The sequence below is a fragment of the Etheostoma spectabile genome, chromosome 5, assembly GCF_008692095.1.
Source record: "Etheostoma spectabile isolate EspeVRDwgs_2016 chromosome 5, UIUC_Espe_1.0, whole genome shotgun sequence".
Classification (NCBI taxonomy): domain Eukaryota; kingdom Metazoa; phylum Chordata; class Actinopteri; order Perciformes; family Percidae; genus Etheostoma; species Etheostoma spectabile.
In genome coordinates this window covers 33,695,645-33,722,244 of record NC_045737.1, presented here as the reverse complement: position 1 = coordinate 33,722,244, position 26,600 = coordinate 33,695,645, and the positions used below count along the sequence as shown (strand labels likewise).

General features: G+C 40.1%; 1 protein-coding gene and 1 long non-coding RNA gene across 2 annotated transcripts in view; one reads left to right on the top strand and one right to left on the bottom strand.

Annotated features, from left to right (window-relative positions):
* The window catches only part of man1a2 (mannosidase, alpha, class 1A, member 2), a 151,946-nt gene extending 132,497 nt beyond the window's left edge, over window positions 1-19,449 (top strand). Inside the window, exons 10-14 of the mRNA XM_032515891.1 lie at window positions 2,742-2,857; window positions 3,769-3,988; window positions 4,846-5,018; window positions 11,364-11,479; window positions 15,410-19,449. Of these exons, the coding sequence (XP_032371782.1) occupies window positions 2,742-2,857; window positions 3,769-3,988; window positions 4,846-5,018; window positions 11,364-11,479; window positions 15,410-15,545 (761 nt within the window). The 3' untranslated portion in view covers window positions 15,546-19,449. The remainder of the gene's footprint in view (window positions 1-2,741; window positions 2,858-3,768; window positions 3,989-4,845; window positions 5,019-11,363; window positions 11,480-15,409) is intronic.
* Window positions 2,355-11,895, bottom strand: LOC116689354 (uncharacterized). Its single transcript, XR_004331975.1, has 3 exons — window positions 11,800-11,895; window positions 11,280-11,282; window positions 2,355-2,367 (listed from the first exon to the last, which is right to left on the bottom strand). It is a non-coding gene; the product is annotated as an uncharacterized LOC116689354 (long non-coding RNA).
* Window positions 19,450-26,600: the final 7,151 nt, after the last annotated feature.

The window sequence follows — 26,600 nt, the reverse complement described above, 5'->3', positions numbered from 1 at the left end:
GATAATAATGGCATTTAGCACAGCGCATCCATCCCTCCATCTATTCATTATTTGCTGCTTATTAGTGGCAGCTGGCTAAAAAAAAGTAGCTCAGATGTCTTTCTTACCAACCACATACTTAAACATGAGCTTTTTCTTCTTGGTAAGCCCTGGGGTCTCTTTCTACTTGGTACATGCCCAAAAAAAAATCTCTTTATGGAATGGTCCAAACGACATCCCATTTAGATGTCCTCAACCACCTCACATCTTTTTTCTAAGTGCTAGGGCTGCCCTTAAAGTAATACCGATACTAATAGAGTATGACACAGTTTTTCTCCTTCATTCAATACCCATCATGTGAATGGAAACAACTCAGCACAATGAACGGCCAACTGTGTGAAATACGCCGCACACGGCTTCACCCCACCACAGACTGTATGGGTTGTAGCTGCGGCGTTAATCGGGCTAATCTAATATGGGCGGCTGTGGCTCAGTGGTAGAGCGGTTGCCTGCCAATCAGAAGGTTGGTGGTTCGATCCTCGCCCCTGCAGTCATTGTCGAAGTGTCCTTGGGCAAGACACTGAACCCCGAGTTGCCCCCGATGCTGCGCATCGGAGTGTGTATGTGTGTGAATGTTTATCTGATGAGCAGGTGGCACCTTGTACGGCAGCCCCGGCCACAGTGTATGAATGTGTGTGAATGGTGAATGTTTCCTGTAGATGTAAAAGCGCTTTGAGCAGTTGTTAAGACTGGAAAAGCGCTATATAAATACAGCACATTTACATATTTACATTTCATCACGTCACATTAAATCCAAGAATTGGGCTCAAGATTGGCTGCGAGCAAACCATATGAATATTCTTTATTTTTTAATCTGTGTAGAATAATAAAAAGTAAAGATTGATTGCAGGTACATTATAGTTTGGCAGGAGAAGTTACGGTACTCAGTTATTTTGGTCTATGCCCTAAAAGTATCAAGTACCGATACCCAGCCCAACTAAGTACCAATGGTTCAGATCTCTCTGGGATTTCTGAGATCCTCCCCATTAACCTGAAGGTGAGCCGAGATGCTCTGAAGTAAAATCATTTCAGCCACTTGTGTCTGCTTACAAAGTGCTGGTCCACTGTTCCGCTACCAGGACTGAATCCTTAATGTGACGGACTTTATATTGCCATCAAAATTGTACTAGGGCCTCTTTGATTTGCTCACGGAAGTTGACTTAACCACATACAGTAACAGACTCAAGATGATTTCAACTCCTATAATAATGAACTGTTTCAAATGTGAGTAAATCTGTGTTTTCTGTGTAAATATACAATCTCAGGCACCCACATGTACATTCGCACACACACACACACACACACACACACACACACACACACACATCAGTGCACTCTGCCCTGTACACTTTCTGTGTCAAAATATTAATAATTCATCACTTCTCCATCTTTCTCATCCGTATTTACGTATGCCTCCATTTACCTGCGGGCATCTTAATCACGCACAGGAAATAATCTCTTTAGATGAGACACAAAGCATCTGCATCAGATATCAAATATGATAACATAGAGCTGGAAAGATAGTTACACATAGAGGAGGAGGAATATTACAGCATCTACCAGTGAAATCGGAGCAAATTGCATGTTTTCACCCTTGATTGCTTCTCCAACTGGACTTAAGATCGAAAAGTCGTGGTGAAAAGTAACCAAGCACTTTTTTTTACTTAAACATTTACTCCAGTTCTGTACTTAACTACAGTTTGAAGCTACAGAAACTGTACTTTTACTCCACTACATTTCAGAGGGAAATATTGTACTCTTTACCACACTACATCTATTTAATGTTATAAACTTTATTTCAGACCCAGGGGATCCATGTCACAATAAAAACACAAAAACACACACAAAAATGTGTGACATTAGCAGTCATGTCACCAACAACATAGATGCAGGTTGAAGAACGGTCCTGTATAAAAGACATGATGAATGCCAATCTACTGAGGTACTCATCCTCATTTTGTATGTACTCGTATGGCGTATATCTTCCTATCATTGCAACACAGCTCAAGCCCAATAGCCCAGTCAACTCCCAATCTTATAACATTAACCAGCTGGTCATAGTTTTTATTCCACATAGTGGCTACCCTTCCTGGACAACTTTTGAGAGTCCCCCTCCCCCCAATTCCAATTAAAGACCTTGGGGCCACGGGCCTTATAATAGCGGTGAACATACAGTAGAATTTTACCACCCGTTTACTTAATTTGCTCAGTTGTTCACTTTTGCAAATTATTTAGTTGTCATTCATAAAACCAAAGTAATGTATAATCAAACTCAAAAGTTGGTTTGCTTAAGAGTCAAATACATTTCATAGGTCATTGAAATAGCCCCTGAAATTGCCATTAAAAATAAGATCAAGTGGACTCCAAACTTGCTCTGGAGAAAATAAATTATTTTCATTGTCTGGTCAGAACGACTGCTGGCTCCGTCCCATCCTCTCTATGTGGTGTCCCGCAAATTAGGACAGCAATGAAAGCTGTGTAAACTTTCAAGAGGACGTTTGGGGACATTGAAATGTGAGCACATCAGGGATACGGTAAACAAAAATGGGAAATGAGTGGAAACATGCTGCCAATATACTGTGGGTGCAGAGAATGAAAAACCTATATATATGTACCTTTTGCTAATGACTTTAGTGCAAATATCAAAATTCTCTCTCCACCGTGTACTTTTAATCCTTTTTCTTTTCCCTCCCTTTCTCCAGACCACACCTCAGTTGGAGGACTTGGGGACAGTTTTTATGAGTACCTGCTGAAGGCATGGCTTATGTCAGACAAGACCGATACAGAAGCCCGCAAGACCTATGATGACGCCATCGAGGTACAGTGCAATACAGTTACAGAGCATTCAGTTCTTCACACATATGTTAGCTGCTGAACCAAAATGGACAATCACAGTGCACATAATCTGAGAAAACCAAAATGTATTTATATATTTATAAAAAAAACTCTTTTCTTTCTTTTGCTCAGTCTTTTTCCATCTGTTGGAAGACATTTGAAGCCATTTATTCTTGCACACTACAAACATACTACATTAAAACACTGCTGCAGAGAAAGCTTAACCGTTACAGTAAAGACAAACTCTTAATTTGATTATATTTCAGTCGGTTTCCTGTGAAATCACCAGACACCCACATGAAGAATTTAAAAAAGAAAAATGCTATATATATTTTCTTATATACAGCATGTTAGTTATGTATGACATTTCAATTCAGTGAAAGTATAGTTTGTTGTTATTGTTTTTACACTTTTATTAAACAACAAAAAGAAATAAAAGTCATAATACCAGGTCCAGCTAGTGTACTACAACTTCTGTTTTCTTCTTCCTCCCCACCCTCATACACATGCTCTCAATTTCAATGCCTTATTCACACAACTTATCCCCATTAATACATTCACACACACGCACACCTTCATCCACAATAAATACTGTGTCATTCCCCCCTTTTCTGACCTTATCTCTTTATTCTCACCCAAACACACACCTTTCACACTTCCTAATGTACTCATTCAATCACTGCCTGCACACACATACTCTCACACAAACTCCAAATTCCATGTGTAAACTCTCACTAAAAACTTTCTGCATCATCCCCTTTTCTCTTGGGCCGTATCTTCTCACAAACTACCACAAATACATTCTTATTTACCACACACACACACACACACACACACACACACACACACACACACACACACACACACACACACACGAAAACTTCCTCCCTCCAGGCCATCGAGCGGCACTTGATACGCAAATCCAACGGCGGCCTGACATTCATTGGTGAGTGGAAGAACGGCCACCTGGAGAGGAAGATGGGCCACCTGGCTTGCTTCGCCGGCGGCATGTTTGCGTTGGGTGCTGATGGCTCGCCCGACGACAAGGCCGGACACTACCTGCAGCTGGGAGCTGAGATCGCACACACCTGCCACGAGTCCTACGACAGGACGGGTGAGGAGGGACACACACACACATGTACTTATAGAATGAAAAACACTGCCATGAAAGCTCTATTAAAAGTAACAACCTGAAGAGATTAGATGAGATTATTTTACATTTTATTTCTATGGTGTTTCTTACTTTCAAGCCATTATTTCATTATTGCTATCTCTGCATGCTCTGTAAATGTGACACTTTAAACCTCAAAATGAACTAGTGCTTCAAACTAGACTTTCATTTTTATTTCATTTATTTAAAAAAACAAAACAATCTGAAAATTATCTGTTTTGCAGGTCCATTGATTTTTAAACTACCTACAATAAATTCACTGCATCTAGGAATTATTTTCTTTCTTTAGACTGGTAGGTTGATCAGGCACTTTTTTTAGAAGGAAATGTACGTAAATATATCATTTTATTATCTATTTGAAGGAGACCTTTCAAAACGCCTGCCTTGGAGGTTTTCCTGATAGTTACCAGCAAATAATTTAGCTGGTAACCAGCAACTGAACCAAAAAGACAATCAAGGAGCAAAAGATAATGTGTATTTCCTCTGTTTTCCTCTCTTATTCCTCCTTTCCCTTTTTAACCTTCCTCACTTTCTTCATTCTTCGTCATTAACTCCCTCCTTTCCATCTTTCCCTCCATCTCTCTTCTCCCATTTTTTCATGTTTGTCTTTTTTTCTGTTCCCCCCTCTCCCTATATCTCTCTTGCTTTTCTTGTTGCCTCCATTTTCCCTCTTTTCCGGTCACCACCTCCTCTATTACTCTTCTCCCCTAATCTCTGTTTTCTACCCTTTCCTCCCCCCCCCCTCTTTATCTCTCCTTCTTTGTCCTTCTCCGCCTCAACCCTTTTCTCCTTCCCTCAAGTGTTGAAGCTTGGCCCGGAGGCCTTTAAGTTCGACAGCGGCCTGGAGGCGGTGGCCGTACGGCAGAACGAAAAGTACTACATCCTGCGGCCGGAGGTCATCGAGACCTACTGGTACATGTGGAGGTTCACCCACGACCCCAAATATCGACAGTGGGGCTGGGAGGCAGCACAGGTAAATATCATACATGTCATTGTAACTTCTGTAAATACATCTGTTGGATTTTGCTTTGCAGCACAAAACAAGTACAGTTGTAAGACCCTCTACTCCCTCACCAAAATGAGCTTGAGCTTTCAGAGTTGCTGGCATGGTTAAATGGAAGACAGACATTAAAAAGGTAAAGACTGATGGAAAGGTTCACTCTATGGATCATCAGTTTTAGCTGAAATGTCTTCCTCTCAAAAAACTCAAAGCATGACACAGGAGAGAGAGCATGATTCAGTGGGGTTTATAGGAAATGTAGTCTTATAATGGTACATAATCAACCTGAAATTATGTGAGAAAATTACATCTGGGTAACTCTAATAAATGACAAAAATAACATGGTGGCAAGCAGTTTTGACAAGTAGTGCGTTGTTAAAGAACATTTGAAGATCACTCTATCCAGATTTTATTTAGCTTTAGATTCTTCCTTTCCAAACTTGTTTTTTATGTTTTATTACGCATGTTCATACAGATCCAAAGCACAGCTTCCATAGCACTGCCAACTTTAAATTTAGTTTGAACGGAGAAAGTAAAATGACCTCAGATTTTAAATGGTCATAGTCAGGGTCATCCTGAACATGACTCATTTGAAAATGTTGGAAAAGTTCCAAAGGAAAAGATTTTTTGAAAGTTTAACCATGTGGACATTGGTTTTCGATGTTCGGCCTTTCTGGGCAATTTTCCCTTTTTTTTTTCTAAAAGATTGTACAGTTAAATGACATCAAATTTGACTTTGCCACAGTTCATTGTCATTATAAAGAAGACTCAGCAAATATCAGCAACCCTTGTAGAGAATCAACTTCAAAATAAAATAAGCCCTAAGCCCTGTCAAACTGTACTCCAATTTATTAATTCACGCGTCGTCTTTCATCGGATTTACATTCGCCAGAACACAAGGATTAATCTGAGACGAAGAGTTCAGTTTAGCAATGTTTACTTTAATTTACATTAATTAATTTAATGGCATTTAAGATTACATAACCCCATTGTGGGTTACAAACAAACAATTGTGAGTGAACTGACCATTCTCCTAATGTGTTATAGTCTCTTACTTGAAGGATCTCCTCCTCTCCTTTTTGTCTTTCGGTGGTGTTCCTTCACCACACACACACGATCCACACACACACGATCCACACACACACGACCCACACACACACGACCCACACACACACGATCCCATAACACACATACACAACACACACACACACGATCCCACACACACACGATCCACATACACCACACGATCCACACAAACCACAGATCCAATACAACACAATCCCCACACACACACAGATCCACACACACACACACGATCCACACACACACACGATCCACATACACACAATCACACACACACACACACGATCCACACACACAAACACACGATACCACACAACACACACACGATCCACCACACAACACAACCATCCACACCACCACACACCGATCCACACACACACGATCCACACCACACAAGATCACACACACACACCGATCCACACACACACGATCCACAACACACACACATCCACAAACACACAACACACACCACCACACACACACACACACGATCCACCCACACAATCCAAACACACCAACGATCCACACACACACACACGATCCACACACACACACACACACAATCCACACACACACACACACACGATCCACACACACACGTTGTTTGGGACCACTTATTCTGAGCTGTAGGATGAAAACACACACACAAAATCCTTCCCCAAGTCTATACATGGTGCAAGGAATACATCTTTAATACTGAACAAAAAAAACCTTTTAACAAAAATATTTTATAACCTCTGAAGTATAAGATTTAATCATTTAATGTATGCAAGTTTAGTAATGAGGATTTTCAATGTGTTAACATTATAATTTGAGCTGACTTTTTCAGCCTGACCATGTATAGCAATGCACAGTGAACTATTTGAAATTGTATATAGTCATACTCAGAGTCAGGGACATTTTGACCACCAATGCATTGGGCTTCTCAGCAAAACTATTATTGAATCTGTTTTATCAAATTAGTACATCTTTGCTCACATCTTTATTTGGTATATAAAGTCTTAGGAATTATTGCTGTGAAACAACCCTTTCTTCTCTCCTTTTTACAAATTAACAAGCACAAGATCAAAATCAAAGTGGATGTTGTGATTTGAGATTAATAAATAGCAAAGCTCCTGACGGTATATATTTATTATTTTATCTGCTTTGTTTCCATTGGAAAGTGAAAGTATTTAAACAGTGAGCTGAGCTTGTTTTGCTGCTGTTGCGACTAATTTAATATCGACTTTTGAGTCTGAAGGTCAGACTCTGCGTAATTGCAAATCTTCATTTGTTTTGTGCCCATGACACCCAGTGGCAGGTTGTTTTAAGCTTCATTTGAGCTTGTTAAACCACATTTAGTGCAGGTCTCACTCACAAATGTTATCTCCCAGTTTCTTGTATTGTCTCTTCAGGTCTATGTAACTTGTTTTAAGGGATAAGAGAAGTTGACCTTGCAGTTAAGCACATATAAGTAGAGAACTACTTTTGTGTGCGTGTGTAGGTGAATGTGAGGACTTGTGATTCTTTCAGGTGTTATTAGTTATTTATTCTTCCTTTTGTGTTTTAATATGAAACCCTTTATGAAAGTAGAACAGAAATGAAAGTCTTCTATATCCTTCACTCCTCTGCTCCACTCATGACAGAAGATTAAAGAGCTCGTCTTCCATGCTGCAGTCAATGTGTCTTCTCTGTCTAAACCTCAACCGGCCTGCTCGTCATCCTTTACTTTTTTTCTCTCCCACTCTTTTTAGGCTCTCCTTTTTTTCCCTCTTTCTCCTGTCAATCATCTTGTCACCTATTTTCTCTCCAATTTGAAGCAGTGAAACTACTTCTCTTTGTTTTTCTGAGTGGGAGTAAGTGCGTTTGCGCTCATGTGGAAAGCAAACACATTGGCAAAGTGTGTTTATGACGTGTGATTGCACTGAGTAAGAGTGACACTAAAGAGAGCTGGTGCGGAAAGGCTCTTTGCTTCATTATTTAAAATTTGCAAATATACATGTCTTTAAATGCAGATGATAGATCCTAGACGTTCTTTGTTCTGATCTTATTTAATGTTGCTAATCTATAGTTGTATGTCTGTTTAGCGCACGGATGTTCAAAAGTCACTGAGTTTGAATAAAGTCTTTACAGTAAAATTAAAAAGGATGTACTAAATACTAATCTTCATAGTTCATAGGTACCATGTGTGTGCCCTCAAAATGTCACTCTGAATTCAACTTTAACACGGAGGGAAGCAGAACACCATTCATCTGAATATTGCCCAAACAATGAAACAACAGAGCTGGATTAAAATGTGCAAAGTATCCCTTTAATAATGTAATGTTTTTTATTTATTTTTTATTTGTAAGTAGCTACTCTGTTAACATTACACCAACAGTAGGCATACATACTTTGTGTCAGTGTACCATCTTGGATACGCTGATTTAATGCTTTCTGCTTTTTCTCTTTTGCATTTTTTCCATCTATTAAAATGTTCCTGTTTTCTTTTTTGTAACCGGTTTCCCATAAAACACCTCATAGGATGTCTCCATGTTCATGCAAACCTCAATGTCCTACTCTCTTCTTTTATTGCTCTCTTTATCCCACGCATACACACGCTTTTCACAAACACCTGCGCTCCTCTCTGCATGTTGCCTCAAAGCTCAGCTGCCTCCCCCTGTACCCCGGCTGCATCCATCTGCTCCACCAAAGCTGCCTCTTCTTTGTCACGCTTCCTCCTTTCACAGCAGCCATTACCGCTGGCTTTTACCTGTGTGTGTGTGTGTGTGTGTGTGTGTGTGTGTGTGTGTGTGTGTGTGTGTGTGTGTGTGTGTGTGTGTGTGTGTGTGTGTGTGTGTGTGTGTGTGTGTGTGTGTGTGTGTGTGTGTGTGTGTGTGTGTGTGTGTGTGTGTGTGTGTGTGTGTGTGAGAGAGAGAGATGCCCATCTCCTGAAATGTGTCCTTACATAGCAGCTGCAGACACTCCACTCCTCCTTTTCCTACTGGTAGACATGTTATCAGATAATTTATGCAGCACAGATATTCTGTGTGTGTTTTACATTTATGGGTACAGTTATACTGGGGATGCTGTAACCCAGTAAGACGATTTGAAGTTGATCATTTGTTGGAGTGCAAATGTGACTTGTTTGAAATGTGTCATTTAACCACACAGACATTATGGTGTGTGTGTGTGTTTTTTTGCGGGACACTGCAGTGTGGCTCCAGAAGGGCAAACGCACGTCGGGCGCAGCAGCCTATTAATAACAGGAATTACAGCACAAATTCCTTGCAAAGGAAATCTGCAGACAGCAAAACGGTCGGTCAAGGACTGGATGGAGGGTAAAGACGCACGCATGTGCGAGGAAAAAGACACACACTGAAAGATAAAGCTTTCAATTACAAGTGTTAATAGTGAAAGTCAACAAGGTATGAGCAGGACTTTAATGCAGGTAAAAAATGTATGGAGACACTAAGTTCACTGAGACAAGTCCTCATCAATAGAGCACATAGGTAATAGTGTACTGTCAGGATCACAAGCTGGATGATTGCTACATCTTTAATGAGGTATTGCTGACTCGTAAGTGTGTGCAGACGGGGAAAGCACCTGCTCACAAATTAGACTTGTTTTCAGCCAGAGGATACACTGTTACTCCTCGGAGCCAAAACAGCACTCGACATTTAGTCTGTAGGGCATCATCAGGGTGTGCTCTCTGGGGGAAAAATGCCATTATATGTGAGGACATGTTTTTGGTTTTGCTGCCCCACTTATTTGCCATTCTTTTAGAAATGCTAAAAAATCACAAACTCTGTTTTGCTGTGTGCTAAATCCTCAAAAATAAAATCATCAGCACTCGTTAAATGATTTCTTAATGCATAAATCTGTTATTTGTGAGGGTTGCCTCTTAATATGAGAATACATTTTCATATTAGAATGGAAAAACCATATGTATTTGTGCTCATTTTGTCAGAAATGTTATGTTTATGTTATCATAAATCAACATCTAAGGTAAGTTATGTTTCAAACAATGTTAAATTAGGGTTTTGTTTGTCTTCATCACACTGCAGCAGAGAAACAAAGAGGTGACAGGTTTTTTTTCTGACTAGCAACACTGGATGCGACTGGCCAGTAACTTGCTTTTGTTTATTGTTGCTTATTCTAGATGTGTTTGTGAGTCGCAGTGAATAACATGGTCCAAAGTCTGCTGTAATCTGACTGGCTGTCTTCCTCATTGTGATGTTTGTTGTTGTTGAAACATTGATATCACATCTGCCGTCATTTAGAGAATCAGAGATAAACCCTCAAGTCAACATGAATGCACAGACAAGGGATTTACGTCACAATTTAACCACCTACAAACTTGGGTTAAATTTGTCCTAAAAAAGACTGGACACCATGTGTGTTTTTGTTTGGATTTAAAGACAATCTGACGTCCAAAGAAATCTGATTGAATCTCTCCCTGAATGGATTTTAAATTCCATGCATACACAGATTAGATTTTGTTGTTTTTTCATCGCGGACAGCTACTAAAGACTAACAACAAAAGACATGTTTAGAAAGAAACCTCTCACAAGTTTTATTTTTAGGAGCTTGTCAAAAGAAATGACCCCCCCGACAGACCGCCACAGGCTCTGCCTCGCTTAAAGAAAAACTTTTGCCATTACGCAGCGGCTCCCTCAGCCCCAGATGTAGCATTACATGAAACAAACGAGTGTGTTCCCTCCCTGTGAAGCTGATTCGGGGAGAGGAGGGACAAGAAGAAAATGTTCTATAATGAAATGGAAATGTAGGGAGGCGTTTGTGGTAATCTTCGTTTCCTTCCGTTTTTCTACAGCTGCTGTAAATTGTATGGGCCTCCCCAGGACTCGCTCTAATCTGTCACAAGGAAAGAACTTAATTATAGCATGCTTCTGTAAGCTTATTAAAACTGTGCTCTCTATCCCCCCACATTTTCTCTCTTTGCACTTTTCCTTCTTATTTTTCTCACTCTCCTTTTCCTTTTGCTTCTTCTCATTTTTCTCACTGTCATTCTCTTTCCTTTTTTATCCGATTCCCCTTAATTTTTTGCTTTCTTTAATTTTTCCAATTTTTTGAACGTTTTCTCTTTATCCTCCTTTTTTCCTTCCCTTTCACTCCATCTTTTTGCTTTGTCCTTAATTCCTTGCTTTCTTCCTCCTTTCCTTTTCCTTCCACCCACTTTCCTCATTCCTCTTATGTTCTCCCTTCCTTTTTCTTTTCCTCCTCTCTCTCTTCCTTTCCTTCCCTCCTTCTCTCCAGGCCATTGATAAGTACTGCAGGGTGAGCGGAGGTTTCTCGGGGGTGAAGGATGTCTACTCCTCCAACCCGACCTATGACGATGTGCAGCAGAGCTTCTTCTTGGCTGAGACGCTCAAGTAAGCAAACACATACTACTTTGAATATTTTTGCTTAAGTTGACTAAAAAGAGAAGAAAAAAAATCAGTTTTTGGAAATGCCCTAATTAAAAAATGAGAATAACTCCAACCTTTAAGGACACCAATTTTCTTTGGAAATTAATAACTTATTGTGAATGAATACATTTTCTTCCTTAAAATACAGGGGGCATAAGCATACACCCCCCTTTGTTAAATTCCCATAGAAGCAGGCAGATTTTTATTTTTAAAGGCCATTTATTTCATGGATCAGGATACTATACCACCTGATAAAGTTCCCTTGGCCTTTGGAATTAAACTACCACCCCATCATCACATACCCTTCACCATACACAGACATTGGCATGGTTGTATCTCAGCTAGCCTAATAGCTAGTTTGATTCGCATTGAGAGATGATTTTATTCTCAATTTTTATTTTCAATTTCCAAAAGATGATTTTTTTTTGTTCCTCTTTTTAGTCAATTTAAACAGGGGTTCCTACACTCGTGAGCAGCAGCACTGTACATGCTCATATTTTGTGTAATGGTTTTAAATAAATGACCCAAAAAATCTTTTTGCAAAGATAAAAGCGTCAACGTGTCAGTTGCAGACCTTTAGCAGGCATCCTTTTAGGTTTTATAAACCGATGATAAAAAGAAAACACAATCTACCTAGACTTAGACTTCTCTTTATTAATCCTTTTGGGATGACTCTCGCAAAGAAATTGAAACTACTCAGTGCCGGGTTGATTTGGTGATTACTGGTAGTATCAGCAAGTGCGGTTTTTAATACTACGCTAAACACTCATTGAGCAGCTACTTTGTTAGAAATACAACAGGAGAGCAGTTTGTGCGTCTGTTTACCACACAGCCAAATACATTTAAGTTGTTTTAGCCAAGAAGTCAGTCAATAATGAGCCTTTTTCCATCATGACATGAGCAACCGTGATCTGATTTCATTTGAGTAGTTGTCGACACAACAGCAGTGCACGGTGAAATGAGCTGGTTCTGTTGTTGAGGAGTTGAAGTTGTGCAGTTTTCATCCGACAGCTCACTTTGGCTGCTCCCTCTTGATACGTTACTCCTTGCAATATTTAGACATGTTTCCCAGTTGAAGTCACCCCGTGTTTGGTACGCTAGCAGCAGGAACTAGCCACAATAGGAAATGTTTGGTTTGCTTGCTAAGAGAGCGAACATTAAAGAATGAGGTAGATATCAGCGAGACACAATTCAAACAGTAACGCTGGTTTAATCGCGTTTGGTTTTCTGTGAATCCCTCGTACGTGTGAAGGCAATTTGAATCCAGTGTGGGAATGTCGGACTCTGCCACCAACAATAAAAACTATATTGAGTGGTAACTAAAGAATGTAAATACTTTGATAGACTATTATTAAAAAATGGAATAAAAAACATGTTTTCATAAAAATCTTCAAGATTATCATTTTAAAGAGCACATTTTAAGTAAAACATATACTTACAGATAGCTCTTAGTATCTATAACATAGTATTTTAACATCATAGCACTCTGTGTATTGGGTCCTTTTTATCAAAGCAAATTGGTAATTTTACTGTACTTTTATGGTCCTATGAAAACATTTTGATTACAGAACCCTTACTTTCTGTTGCATATCAACATTAGAGTAATAATGACAGGTAATGTCATGTTGTTACGTTTTCCTCGTATGATGTATCTGTGGTGGTGCATCATCATCATCATCACTGGATGAAGGGAGAAGTGGCTCCAAATGCAGACAGCCACTAGTGTGGCTCTCTGTTTCTCCCTGCTGGTAGCTCGTAGAACGTTATCTGCTGCTGGCAGTGTGGTTATAATTCAGTGCACACTGATGTTCCTGTCAATCAAGCAGTGTGACACGTCAAACATAATCATAAAACAGAGCAAATTGGACTTTATTGGCTGCTCTGTCAGCCCTTCTGTTGGCAGGAAGCTACTTTTCAGCCCTCCACTTTTAAATTAGATGTTTCTGGAATTAACACCCACCAAGCGTCGCAAAACAACAGTAAAATTTGTCTAAAGTCTATAAGTCGTCAAAGGTCACCCGCCAAACTGGCTGGTTACTCTCTCAGACAATGACATTTGAGTGGCTATCTGTGCTCTCGGTCTTTGTCCCTGCCGGCTGCGAGCCAGTCACATCAATGCAATACAGCAACAGGCTGCTGATTGGCTGCCGGTCACACTGATCTGCACCAAGCTGTAGCATCCAAACATCTGCTGATCCGCTGTGTAAAACTAACATCAGCACAGTGTTTGGGAGATGTATTTTAATGTTGATTAGATTTCATTAACCAAGTGAGCAGGTTTTAAATAAAGCTCTAAATCTGAACGTTATTGATTTAATTTACACACTGTCTGCTCACAAAAATGTATTAAACAGAAAAAAACGGCTAAAAGAAAATCTACATTTGCATGAATGCATGTGATATACTGTGCAATTAAGTTACTGAAAACAAAAATAACTTTTCTTACAGAAGAAAAGTTGGCACAGGTATGGTACTAAATTACGATTAAATGCAAATTAAATCAAGATGACTGCCGTGGAGCTGTGTCTCCTATTTGGACCAAATGGACCAGTCCCGCTCCTCCTCTGAGAAACCTTAGGTTCCAGAAGTTAATTTCCCATTCATTTCTCCCGTTGAGGTCTGGAAAAATCCGTATACAAAGAGTTTTAGACCATGCCTTAGGCTAACCAGTTACTACGTGACTCATAAACACACAAGATATCATTTTGAGTGAAAAAACAGGAAATCCTCCCCCCCCCCCCCCCCCCCAAAAAAAAAAGTCAAAGGTACAAAATGGTGTATATATTTTCATTTACAAGCGAAGGAACTACTCATCCCATAAACCACCGCACACCACTGAGTGATATAGTCGAAGACACAACTGCAAAAGTTGACAATCCGACGACAGCCTTGTACATTTTCTTCTCCAAACATAGGGATTTTTTATATAATGAATGTACAGTTAATAGCAGTTCTTTCAGTAGTAATCATGGAGTGATTGATATGGCTCATACAGTATGAAAGCTAATGTAAACTAATGTTACAAACCTCCCTGCAAAAGGGAGTCCCTCATGCCATAACAAAACCCACAAGCTGACCCCCAGACACACGACATTCAATAACCTGACCCGGTTTTCACCCTTTTGGACACTCTTGTTCTTGTCTTTGAAAAAAGCCATCATGGCAGCCAATGAGATCATGATTGTGCTGATAAGGGTTTTTTCCCCTTCTTTTTATGAAGGATTGTACAGTAGACAGTAACGTTACAGTAGCCTACACAGTGCAGAAGACTCAGACTTTCACTGGGTTTAACCAAACAGTTACATGAGTTCCACCAATCCGAGGCTTCACTGTGGGATTGTTCAGGATTGTGGGTAATGAAGTACATATCCAAGACATCGCGAATACAAGACATTAATCTCATAGCAAGGTTGGGGCCCCCCATGAACCTTTGGCATCTATATGAACACATACAATCGCTCAGTCATGTCGTAGCTGGTTTGAAGTCTACCATCGGTGGTTATGATTTTATGGCTTATTCTCCAATTGTTGGATTGTGTTTTTATTTCTGGAACCTGCTGTGGGCGGGACTGTTGAGCTCTGTTTTCAAACCCAGAGTCTGAACAAGGAAATAAAGATGAAAGAATTTAGGTCCACAAGCAACATAGAAGCAATTAACAGCAATAACTAAAAGAGCTGATGGCAAGACAACATGCATTATTTGTATTGCTTAGCTACAAATGCAGGCTTTTCAGGTTCCTGTGCCTTTAAGCTGGCACTTTGTTCTCTATTCTATACTATAAAAAACCTTCAGAATGTTTTTGGTTTGTGCTGCAGTGATGTAATTCATATCTTTATCTTCACTTTCTTTACCTAATCATTTTCATCTTCCCCCCCTCCCCTCCCCTCCCTCAGGTATCTGTACCTGTTGTTCTCCAGCGACGACCTGATGCCGTTTGAGAGTTGGGTCTTCAACACTGAGGCTCACCCACTTCCTGTCCTCCACCTGGGCAACATCACCCTGCCTGGCAGCGAGCCGGCTCAGCGGTAGACGGACCGGCCGTCTTCCTCCACCTCAACACCAGGAGGCGTCACTGTATGCCCGCCGGCCTGCCCAGAATCCCACCCGCCAACACTGGACAAACTCACATTCAACTCTACAGACTCTCCAACTGCTTTTGGACTGCAGACGTTAGCCAGAGGAGAGGGAGGCAGAGCCTCGCACGCAGACCACTGCAGCGTGGAGAGGACTTTGAGTCTCCCTCGCTTCTTCATGTTTTACTCTTTGACACTCTCTGTCCATCTCTCTGTCTTCTCTGCTTTAATCAGAAAGACGGTGGGTGTTGCTGCTCAGCCTCATGACTGGCTTGAATTGACTCTGAAGGACCGAGCTCCAAATCTGGAAGCTTCGTTTTGTTATTATTTTTGGTGTTGATTTGAGATTTGACCAAGCTTTTCTCTACAGACTCAAGGCACTGAGAGTGCAGTATGGGATTTTTGGTGAAGGATTACGCTGTCGGTTTGACACCGTACTGATGGAAGTGTCGTTTTTTTCTAGGCAGACAGACTTGAGGACTTTACAGGGTCTGTGGATAATTATATTTTTTCCCGTTTGAACAAATCTTTAATGGGGACACAGGGTTGAATCAAAACCCATTCGCTTCTCCCTGAACCTAACCCCTGCCCATTCCACTTCCTGTTTACTCTTCATCGGATGAACTGTGACCTGGAAACGTTAGCAGCTCGTCACATCTTCAGTGGGAGGGTAGGTTGCGGCATCAATCGCCCCCTCCTCCTTCTCTTCCTCCTCTTCTTCTTCTCCTCCTTTTGCAGAAAAGTGGACCATTGTGAGTGGAACGGTAACTTCACGGTGACGGCAGCAGGCCTCCCCATCTCCACCACTCTCCACCTCGACATCTTTCCAGATTCCCCCTCCTCCAGTTAGAGACGTCACCGAGCCACAACCCCAAACATTCTGCTGCTACTCGTTTGGGTGCTGCTTTTCTTATTTTCTTTTTTCTTTTCTTTTATCTCTCCCCTCCACCTTATCTCTATCAACTCTTCTGTCCTCTCTTACGGTCTTACCGGTCAGGTCACACATTGTGAAATGAGGCTAGAACCCAACAATGCTTGCGCGTGCGTGCGTGTGTTTAAAATAACCTCTGCTGTAAATCATTTATTTGTGCACTTTGAATGGAAAGACTATGAAGAAGAGGAAAATAGAAGTGTAGCACTGAAAGCGCTGAATCGACGACGTCTACCTGCTGAGCTCCCCATGCCATATTTGCTCTGTTCAACCCCATATCAACAGTTGGACCACCTAACTTAACTGTAAGTTGCATGAACTGATGCTGATATTAAAATTCTCCATCTCCATCATCTTTACAACTTTTTCCTCTGTCCCTCTCTTATTTTCTGCTTTTTTCTGTATTTTGTCATGTCTTCCCCTCTCTTCCATTTTAACTTCTACCTCTCCCTGTCAAAAAAAATAGTTACTTTACAGATTATTTTGACTCTTTTCGTCATAACATCAAACAAACGTCAAAACGTTAAAATACTAAAGTCTTAAGGTCTGGGAAAAGTCTGAAATTCAAAAAAAGGAGAGAGCAAAATCAGTTACATTGTTGGCAAATTTGTTGCTGCAGAAGACAAAAGCATCTCATTCCTGTTAACGTAGATACTGAAATTTAGCAACTCAAACGTAAACCTCAGCATTCATTCATTAAATATTTCAAACCCTAGAACGTTAGTCAGACCTGCTCCTATAGTTGCTTGATTTAAAAAGAAAGGAGGAAAGAGAAATGTTTGCATTTTAAATAGAACTCAGTTTTTCTTACAAGTGAAAAGTGATGATGCAAAAAAAATATGAGAGCAGCAGCAAATATGACAGTGGTGTGAGCTCAAAACAATGTCGCCGAACCGCAAGAAATGTTAACGAGAAGGGAGGCAAACGGGCAGCGGAAGGGAGGACATGATGATGACTACCTGTTTCCTGTTGTAATGAGTGAGACTGCAGGAGTCCCATTGAGCTCAAATAATCTAATATTACATCAACCATTTACTTTTCAAGAAGTCAAACTTTCAGTCAAACCACTTTGTGTTGTTGCCGCACCACCAATGTCAAAAACTACATCCCCCATCAGCAAAATGCTTTTCATTTTAATTTTTTTTTTTTTTTTTTTTTACTAAAGTCTGATCCACCATCCATGTTGGTAGAGATTCAACCAGGGTGTTATGTTCTTGAAAAATAGGTCAATTAGTTTAAAAAGTAAAAATAAAAAATGGGCTCAATGAACCCTGTGCGCGTGTGTGTGTGTGTGTGTGTGTGAGAAAGAGAATATCTGTGTTGTGTGCGTATTAACTGATTGGTTTAGATAAAGAGAGGAAACTGAGCAGGATTCAGCTACTAAGGATGATTCTTGTGCAGTCGGTCCAGCTGAAGAGTCGGTATTTGCACTAAACCAGGAGAAAAAAAAAGTGTGTCTGTTTAATTCTTTTCGAGCCTTATTGTCAGATGTGCGATGCCTTGGCCAATACTGTACTCTTTCACATCATTTGCTTTATGTTTTGTAATACATCATTATGATACACATTTCGTCCTTGTTTTTGTCTGCACAAACACCGTCTGTCCTCTGACGTGCAGGTAGATGCAGACGCTGTTATGGAGTAAAAAGATGACAACTACAAGTGCAAAGAAAACCGTTCAGATCATCAAAATGACAGAAACTGGCTTTGACATGTTTAATAAAGGTTCTCTTAAAATGTATTAATATGCTGACTTACAGCTGACTGTATCCCCACATGTCCTCAAGAGGCACTTCCAAAGGCAGTAAGTCAACTGTTCATCCGTCAATAAAGTCACTCTGTATGCAGAAAGTAAAGTTGGATACAGTACTTTTACAACAACAGGCATCAAGGATTAAATAGAATAATTGATAGATTTTGAGTTTGTTTTTGGCAGCGTTCTCTTTCTATTTTGCTTCAAAATGCTGCTCATATCAAGGGTACAAGGGGTGGACAGTGGCACTACGACCTACTGAAAGTTCAGATTTAAAGGACAAAGCTGGAGATATTCTTTACAATTAATTCCATGAAAAGACTAAAATCCACAATGAATTGATCTAACCGTGTGTATCCAAAGCCGGATTTTCTTCCTCTGTGCCACAGAGCTCAAAAAAAAAAAAAGTTCCTTCATAACCATGAAAACCCACTGTAGTGCTCCCCCAAATAATCACTAAAGCATCAAATGTGGATTGATCCGCGTCTGAAAATAGTCCCCAACAAATGCACTATTAAATCTTTCTTGAGCAGCATTTGCTAAAAAAACTACAGCCTCAATTTTTTTATTTTTTATTATTTAATTAAACTATATTTTCAGCTTGATTAGACGTTAATGGTATAATCACTTGCTTTCAGAAATATCTCAGTCCAAACTAAGAAAATGTAAGTAGAAGTTAGACATTTTTGAAAAATGTCTTAAAATCTTAGTTGGGTTCAAGGCCCAACGGCGTTGATCAAGCTACTAGCCAACGGTCAGGTCAATGTTTATATTTAATCCATCCACCTTTTTGAAATAAATGACCCACATCCGTCCTCTCAGTTCTCTTCAGTGACATCGGTCAGTGTTATTCCCTCCATCATCCATTCAGGATCATCTTCTCTTTCATCTCTGGTGGCACTCAACTCGACCTTGATGCGGTAAAGTCTCGGCTCTCGGTATTTATCCCCCGGTCTCTGACATCACACTGACATCATCACCACCTATACACCACCTACACACCACCTGTATCTGATGGGGCCATGAAGTTGCTGGAAGCGCCGTTCATTTTGAAAATTGAGTGTTCTGTATTTGTATTTTTACTGAACTAAAAAAAAAAAAAAAAAATCTAATTAAAGTATATGTAAATATGTTTAAAACTGAGACACAAATTCAATAAAGATGTTATGGAAAGTGATTTGAAACTAAGAGTATTTTGTGTTTTGATTGTTTGAACTTTATCACATAGTGCTTTGTGTAGCTCTTGCTTTGACAGTGCTGAGGTTTGTTGCTGTGCATCAACACTAAAAGATGAGCGTGAATCCGGTTAATATGTATAAACATATATAAACTGAGATTTGCTTTTTTTGTACATAACCCTAAAGTTAGAACTATTTCAAGCCGAATGCACATCAACAAACAAATGACTCAAATTACAAATTTCTCGGATATGGAGATGAAGAGTCAGACATGTCTTTTTATTTGCTATAAATGTCCCAATTATTTAAATTTTCATAAGTTCACTTATGAATATAAGTATATATATATAAGTATATATTATAAGCTCACTGACTAAAATGTATGTATCTTTTTGATTCATGTTTTATCGTCTTTTTATTGTTCTGCTAAAGATGTTTTAGCCGTTGCATGGACCCGAGGATGGATCCGCCACTTTGGCCCAGAATAAAATATCTCAACGATCGGATTGATTGCCGTGAACTTTGGTGTAAACATTCACGTGTAAGTACACTTTTCATAGTGCCATCATCATTTAGCTGACGTTTTTTATCCAAAGTGATCACCATTTTGCATGTGTCCAGTACTTTGATTTATAAGTAAATATCTGCAAAACTAATGACATTCTGCTTCATTCTGCGTCGGCTGTACTTGACGGTGAATGGACAGATGCTCGGCATCAGAGTGTCAGCATGCTAAAGTTTAGCAACAGCCTCACAGAGCTGCTCGCATCGCGGTGGACTAAATAACCTGTTTTAATTTGAATAAGTATCTTTTGATGTTTGAACATTGATTGTGTGATTGGCACATCTGAGTCAAACAAGGTCAGCTTGCTGAGTGGAGTCTTATCTACAAAAACCACAACACAAACGCAAAAGCTAGTGTTGGGGCTTTTGTGTTAGCTTTTTTTTCATTTGTGTCAATACGGCCACCGTACTTTTCAGTTAAGTTGCCGGTTTGGCTGACTGGTCCTACTGTATTTTAGTGATTATTTAGTGACTAGAGAACCAGAGTCCAGTCATCCACTGACCCCTTACTGAAATATCCTGATTTAAACAATGGCTTCAGAAAATGTACCAGAACTGTCGATGTAACCACTGAAACGTCTCTGAACACACTGATTAAACACTGATCGGTGTATAAGAAAAATACTAATTGTTGTAGATCATTTTAAACGAAAGAGTTGTTCTCCATCCGCATTGTTCAAACATGTTTGAAAGAATGAGTGTGTTGTGGTTCAGCCTGCTTTCTCTTCGCTCCAGGATGCCGGCAGAGAGCCACCCAACAATTTGGATAAAACACACAACACCTTCTTCCAAGTTGGCAGCTCCCATCCTAATAAGCACCTTTCTCTGTGGCAGGTTTGGTTTATTCACATCACAGACTACCTTTTCTTTTTGACTGAATCTGTTCATCTGATGTTCATCTAGCTGAAGCATGACTGACATGCTGTGTTATTAACATTACATGGAAGGTTAATTTCATTGCACAATTATTTAAACCAGAATTCATCCGATCTTTTCATTCTTTTTTTTTGCATTGAACCTGCTCAGTCAATACAAAGTGTTGTCCGACTTTTAACATGAATTACACATTTCCTGCGTTTTGATCTTCAGTCAAGTACTGTTAAATGTGTGAAAATGTCAACTCTTTAAAACAGTGTCTCACTGCATTCAGAGGTTTTTTTTTCAACATTTACCCACTGTTTTCAGCCTTTTTTATGGTATTCGAGGCGAGCGGCATGGGCTGAGATGTTAAATAAAATGTATTTGATACCGGTTTTCATTTTAAACCTGGTATTATTGAGCTTAGTGGTTTTCCATATGCTGTAAATGAACTGGCATAAGATCAGTACATCACAAAGTGTTGGCACTTTCCTTCCCCTTGACATTAAGTTTATGAGCTCAGTGTTGTTTTAATGTGACAGGCCCGTAGTCCATTTCACTGAGTCCAGACGGATGTAAATAAATGCCTCCCTGTTTGATGTCTGCAGATGTTCTGAATTTCCAAAAGAGATGAAGGAAGTATTTGACTTGGCAGGTTGTTTGTCATGTGTTGCTGCGAGCCTACATCATTTGCGTGTGCGTGTACGCGTGCGTCCGTCCGTCCGTCCGTCTATCTTGCCAGAATGTGTTATTTCATATTCATAAGAAACATAAGCTTGATGTCTCTGTGGGGAAATTATCAGTTCCCCCTAGGAACCCAAACCTGTTATTTGATCATACGTAATGTCTTTAATCCAACCATGATTTCTTTGGTTACCTTGTAACCAAATGCAGTCTCGAAGAGCCGCTAGCATGGCTGTAGACCTAAAGCGTTGAAAATTAACCAGTGAACCAGAGACCAGTGAAGGACATTAGAAGCACTTTCCCGGTGATGCTGAGCGTTACTGCGCAGCCTCCAACTGAGCTGGAAGACGTAGATGTGACGTGAGCAACCTGTCTGAAAGCTGTAAGTCTTCTGGTAGCTGTGCAAGAGAAATCTCAATCATTCCCAATCAGCAGAGACGGAGAGCGTAGGTATATGTTAGGAGATAACATAGGCACAGGCTAATTATTGCTAACTAAAATGCTAATTAACACTAGTAATTAAACCTAAACAGCTAATGTATTGTAAGTCCAATATCCTGTACTGTTCGTAACTCCTCTACTATGCAACAGCAAGTCGTTTGGTTATGTCACACAATCGTTAGCCTATTTTTACAAAGACGTCTGCTACGGAGCCATAACGAGAGCTACAATGGTTATGGAGTCTTTTATACATTGCCGTGTTTCTTTAGAAGTAAACAATGGACAAATAGTCTTCAAACGCTTCAGATGTCAAAGTGGAATTCTAACAGGCAGGACATGGCGTGTTAGCATCAAAATGGCGCCATCGGAGGTACGCTTTGTGAAGAGAGGCTTACCCCCTTGACTTTAAGTCTTGTCAAGTTTCTTCACTTATAATGATGTCTTTCTTCACTTATAGTGATGTCTTTCTTCACTTATAATGATGTCACTATGTATGTCATTTTCAGTCTGTGTTGATTTTAGCGCCCGCTTTGGACAAAAGCTTTAGGATTCTTACCACACCAGCTGGCGTGAAGATCTTTTCTTTACGGTACGGTATTACTGTGTTACTGAGTTAGCGTTAACGGGTAGGTAATATAAATGCAATAAATGTTTTGCTTAGGCAAAAAAATCATTCATTTACAATAAGAGAATATGTTAGTGTTGCCTACGGCAACTTAGCCTACTTTGGCTGTCTTGTGAGCTAAACCGGGTAATGTTATCACTGTTACTGTGTCCCGGGCCAGCGCATTAAGAGATTGTTGTAGCAACCACTGGAATGACTTAGATTTATTTGTCTTGAAACCCAAGGACGCTTTACACAAGGAATGTTACAGGAGGACAAGGGGAAATAAATAGTAAGCCAACAGAAACATGGACTAAAAGGAACAAAATGTCTGCGCTAAATGGAAGGGGGTTGTAATTTAATGTTGGCTACTGACAACCACATTGCGCATTGTAAAGTTATTTTATTAATGAAATAGACAAATGACATACCTGAGGGCAGATTCAGGGTGAGTTTTGAATAATTTACAATCCCGTAATTGTCTCCATCTGTTGAAAGCCCGACCGAAATTGACGACCAACGTTGGCGCTCGTTGTCTTTCCCTTTTGATTTTAGTTTTTTTTTTTTTTTTTGGTTTCCTTCTTTTCTGTGACGGTCCTGCCCAGTATTCACCATAACTACAGCAGACAAATTCTAAAATACAATTAGAATACAATAAGGCTCATACAAAGAAATCTCCTGCCGCCATCTAGCTGCTGCAAGTCATTCCGTGACTTCGGAAAAATCGGACCCCGTTGGATGTCTTACTTAAAACTGTATAAAAATAGCGTTCTTTTTACTGTTAGTCTCATTTGCTGTTACAGGTCATTTAAGACCATTCGTATGAAAAATGACAGACAAATTAAAAAGTTACAAATAGTCACTTTAACAAACACTACGTGTGTAGTTTGGATTGTTGTTGTTAGTCTTTATGCTTCAGTTGTGTTGATGACAGCTGAAGTTTCTTTAAGTTAAGTCCCAAGTTGTCTTTGTTTTGTGTCCAACTCACCAAGGTCAAGTCCGAGTGAAGAGCCATCTTCACCTGTCACCAAATATGTAACGTTGTTGTCCCAGGCAGCAGGACCATGTTTTACAATTTTGGAAGATAACCAACATCTATTATCATGTTTTCGGTTCGGTTTGTTGGTTTGTTTGTCTGTCAGCAAGATTATGAAGAACCCATCACATTTTGGAGCAGATCTGAATCATGGGGCGGAAATAATCGTAATAATTCCCGAAATATTCCCACTGCATTGACACTGTGAGATGAGAAACGCCTTGGCCTTCTACACAATACTGTTTCCAAGCTGCAGCTTGAAATATATGAATGTCTGATTGAAATAAATGCTCGGTTCAGGTTGGCAGTTGACAGGTCTTAGTCATCTGTGATGTCTGAACTAACTTCTTGTCAAAACGAGACTCCACAACATTTCAAAAGTCATAGCACAAAAGTGATAACACATGTACTGAAGGGCAGACACTTGTCCTAGTCTACAGATCACGTTGTAGTTTATTCGTGATTGAAGCTTCAACACTTTGGTTCTCAGACTGTAAGTTACCTCATGACTCAAGACTGACAGGTTTGACATCTGTGTGTTTAGTTGATCTTAAATAAAGACTGACGGCTGTCCCAAGGAAGAATTTCAATATTTCTAAATATTTATTTAATACCTGATTGCCAATATTTAGCTTGTACACCTGCCAGTGCTATGCTCAACCAAACACTCAGTTTGAGACTGTTTTGAACTTTTATTTGTAGGACAAAAAAAGAATGGAGGGTCTAAAGTCAAGGTCACATTCGGTTTTGTTTTTAGAAAACTTTCCTGGCACTTTGGGCATTTTGTGTGTTTGTCTGAGATAGTCCGAGGGAAAGTGAACAGGTGCTTCCTGTTGCCAAGACCACTGTGAGCTGGAAAGCTGTGACCCCAGTAAACACACAGGTCCCTGATAAGTTCAAGGTTTGGGGATATCATGAATAAAATATTGATCTTTACGTCCGTGTGCGAGGAGCTTGGCATTGTGTTTGTCTCTGCGGTTTCAGTGTCAGTTTGACCTGTGTGTGATGTCTTGTGTATCACTCTTAGCCGGTCAGGTTGCATTCAGCCGGTTTAATCAGCCTCCGCCTGCATTTAACAAGGAAGAGCGTGACAGCGTGTGAATGCTCATCTCATTGGACAACGGCAAGCACGCTCCGTCTTTTTGGAAATCCTCTGTTGCTGTGAGGAATTTCCCACCTCGACCTAATATTCTCTGTGCAATGCTGTGACACTTAGCGAAGCAATCTACATGAATAATAAATTGGTAAATGTACATGAAATACTGTAACTACAAAAATTGGCTCATCTCGTAGAACAACAGCAAGCGCGCTGCTCTGGAAAGAGTTGCTAGTAACCAAGGAGGACACGGGGGATTAACAAATTAGCGCAGTGCCCTGCTATGCCAGGAGCGACTACAAACTACTATTTTTAGTCACTGTTCCATTATCTTTTACTGTGACTGTTATCGCCACTATTCATTTCAACCCCAACCGGCACCTTCAGACACCGCCCTACCAACAGCCTGGGTCTGCGTCTGGGTCTGGGTCTGGGTCTGGTTCTGTCCCAGGTTCCTTCCTAAAAGGAGTTTTTCCTCCCCACTGTCGCACTGTTTCTTGCTCTGGAGGGAACTACTAGAACTGTTGGGTCCTTGTAAATTATAGAGTGTGTTGTTGACCTACTCTATCTGTAAAGTGTCTCGAGATAACTCTTGTTATGAATTGATACTATAAATAAAATTGAATTGAATAAAAAAAAAACATGAACTGGAAAGTCACAACACAATCTTTTGAACCTAGCCATACTGAGAAAAACAGTATAGGTTTTGTGGAGCTGTTAGTTTTAATTAGCTTTGTTTCAACTTATTTGGCAATGGCTTGAATGTAGCGGACGTTTATTAATATCAAAAACTTTAGATATTTTCTATATTGTAGTTTCTAGATTCTAAATGTCTGCAGACAGGTTTCAGCATCATGGATGTGGTCCTTTCTGGGTTTTTTTGTGTTGGAATTATGTGGTGGATTTCTGAGGACTATGACTAACTGGTCCTCAGATCTCTGCAGGGTAAATCCAGACAGCTAGCTAGACCATCTGTCTAATCTGAGTTTTCTGATGCACGACTGAAGCAACTTTTGAACGGACAAACGTTCCACCAAAACAAGTTCCTTCCCGAGGCTGTGCTGCAGCGGCACCGTTGCTCTGTCTGGCGCTTAGCACCGCCCTCCACGATTGTGAATGGTGTAAAGAAATGCCAATAAACCAGAGCACGTTTTCTTCCATCCCAGAATGCTGTGTAGACTAGCCAGACCCTCCTCCTCAGTGCTGTGGAGGAAGGTCTGTCAAAGCAAGAATAGATGGACAGATGTCATCAAATTACAAAAAGTTATTTCCTGTCTGACAATGACCTTCTTTTTATTTATTCCCTGAAGGAAAGCTGTGACACGGTGATGATTGCAGAACAGGAATCCCTCAAACTGCGTTTGGTTGTTTTTTTACATGAAATGTTTGCAATCAGTACCGTCATGCCTCGTTAATCTTCTCCATTCCTCGCATGTCGTTTCAACACATTTAGGCAGTGAGGCTGATTTCCAGATGTTTTAGCCTGCTCAACTAGAGCCGCTGTTTATGGAATTGTTTACACCCTTGTTGTATTTGGCCCTGCAGTGGGTGACGGTGAAATGCCTCAGTTTGTTCAGACAAGGGGGTGAAGTAAAGGAGACAGAAGGAAGACAGAGGCTGTAGTAATCCTGGATTAGATGAACTGGTTACATGAAGACAGAGAAGAAAGGAACAATCTGCAGCTCTGAAGGTAAAGAGGGAGTTGGTGGTGTTACTTTTACGCTTCATTGCCAGACGTGATGCCAATGAGTCATCTAACCGTAACGATAAAAAATCGAACATTTTCTCACCTGCCCATAAACCAGTTTTTGCAACTAAAACTACTTCGTTAAGGTTAGGAAAGTTTCACGGTAATGAAAGAAAACAA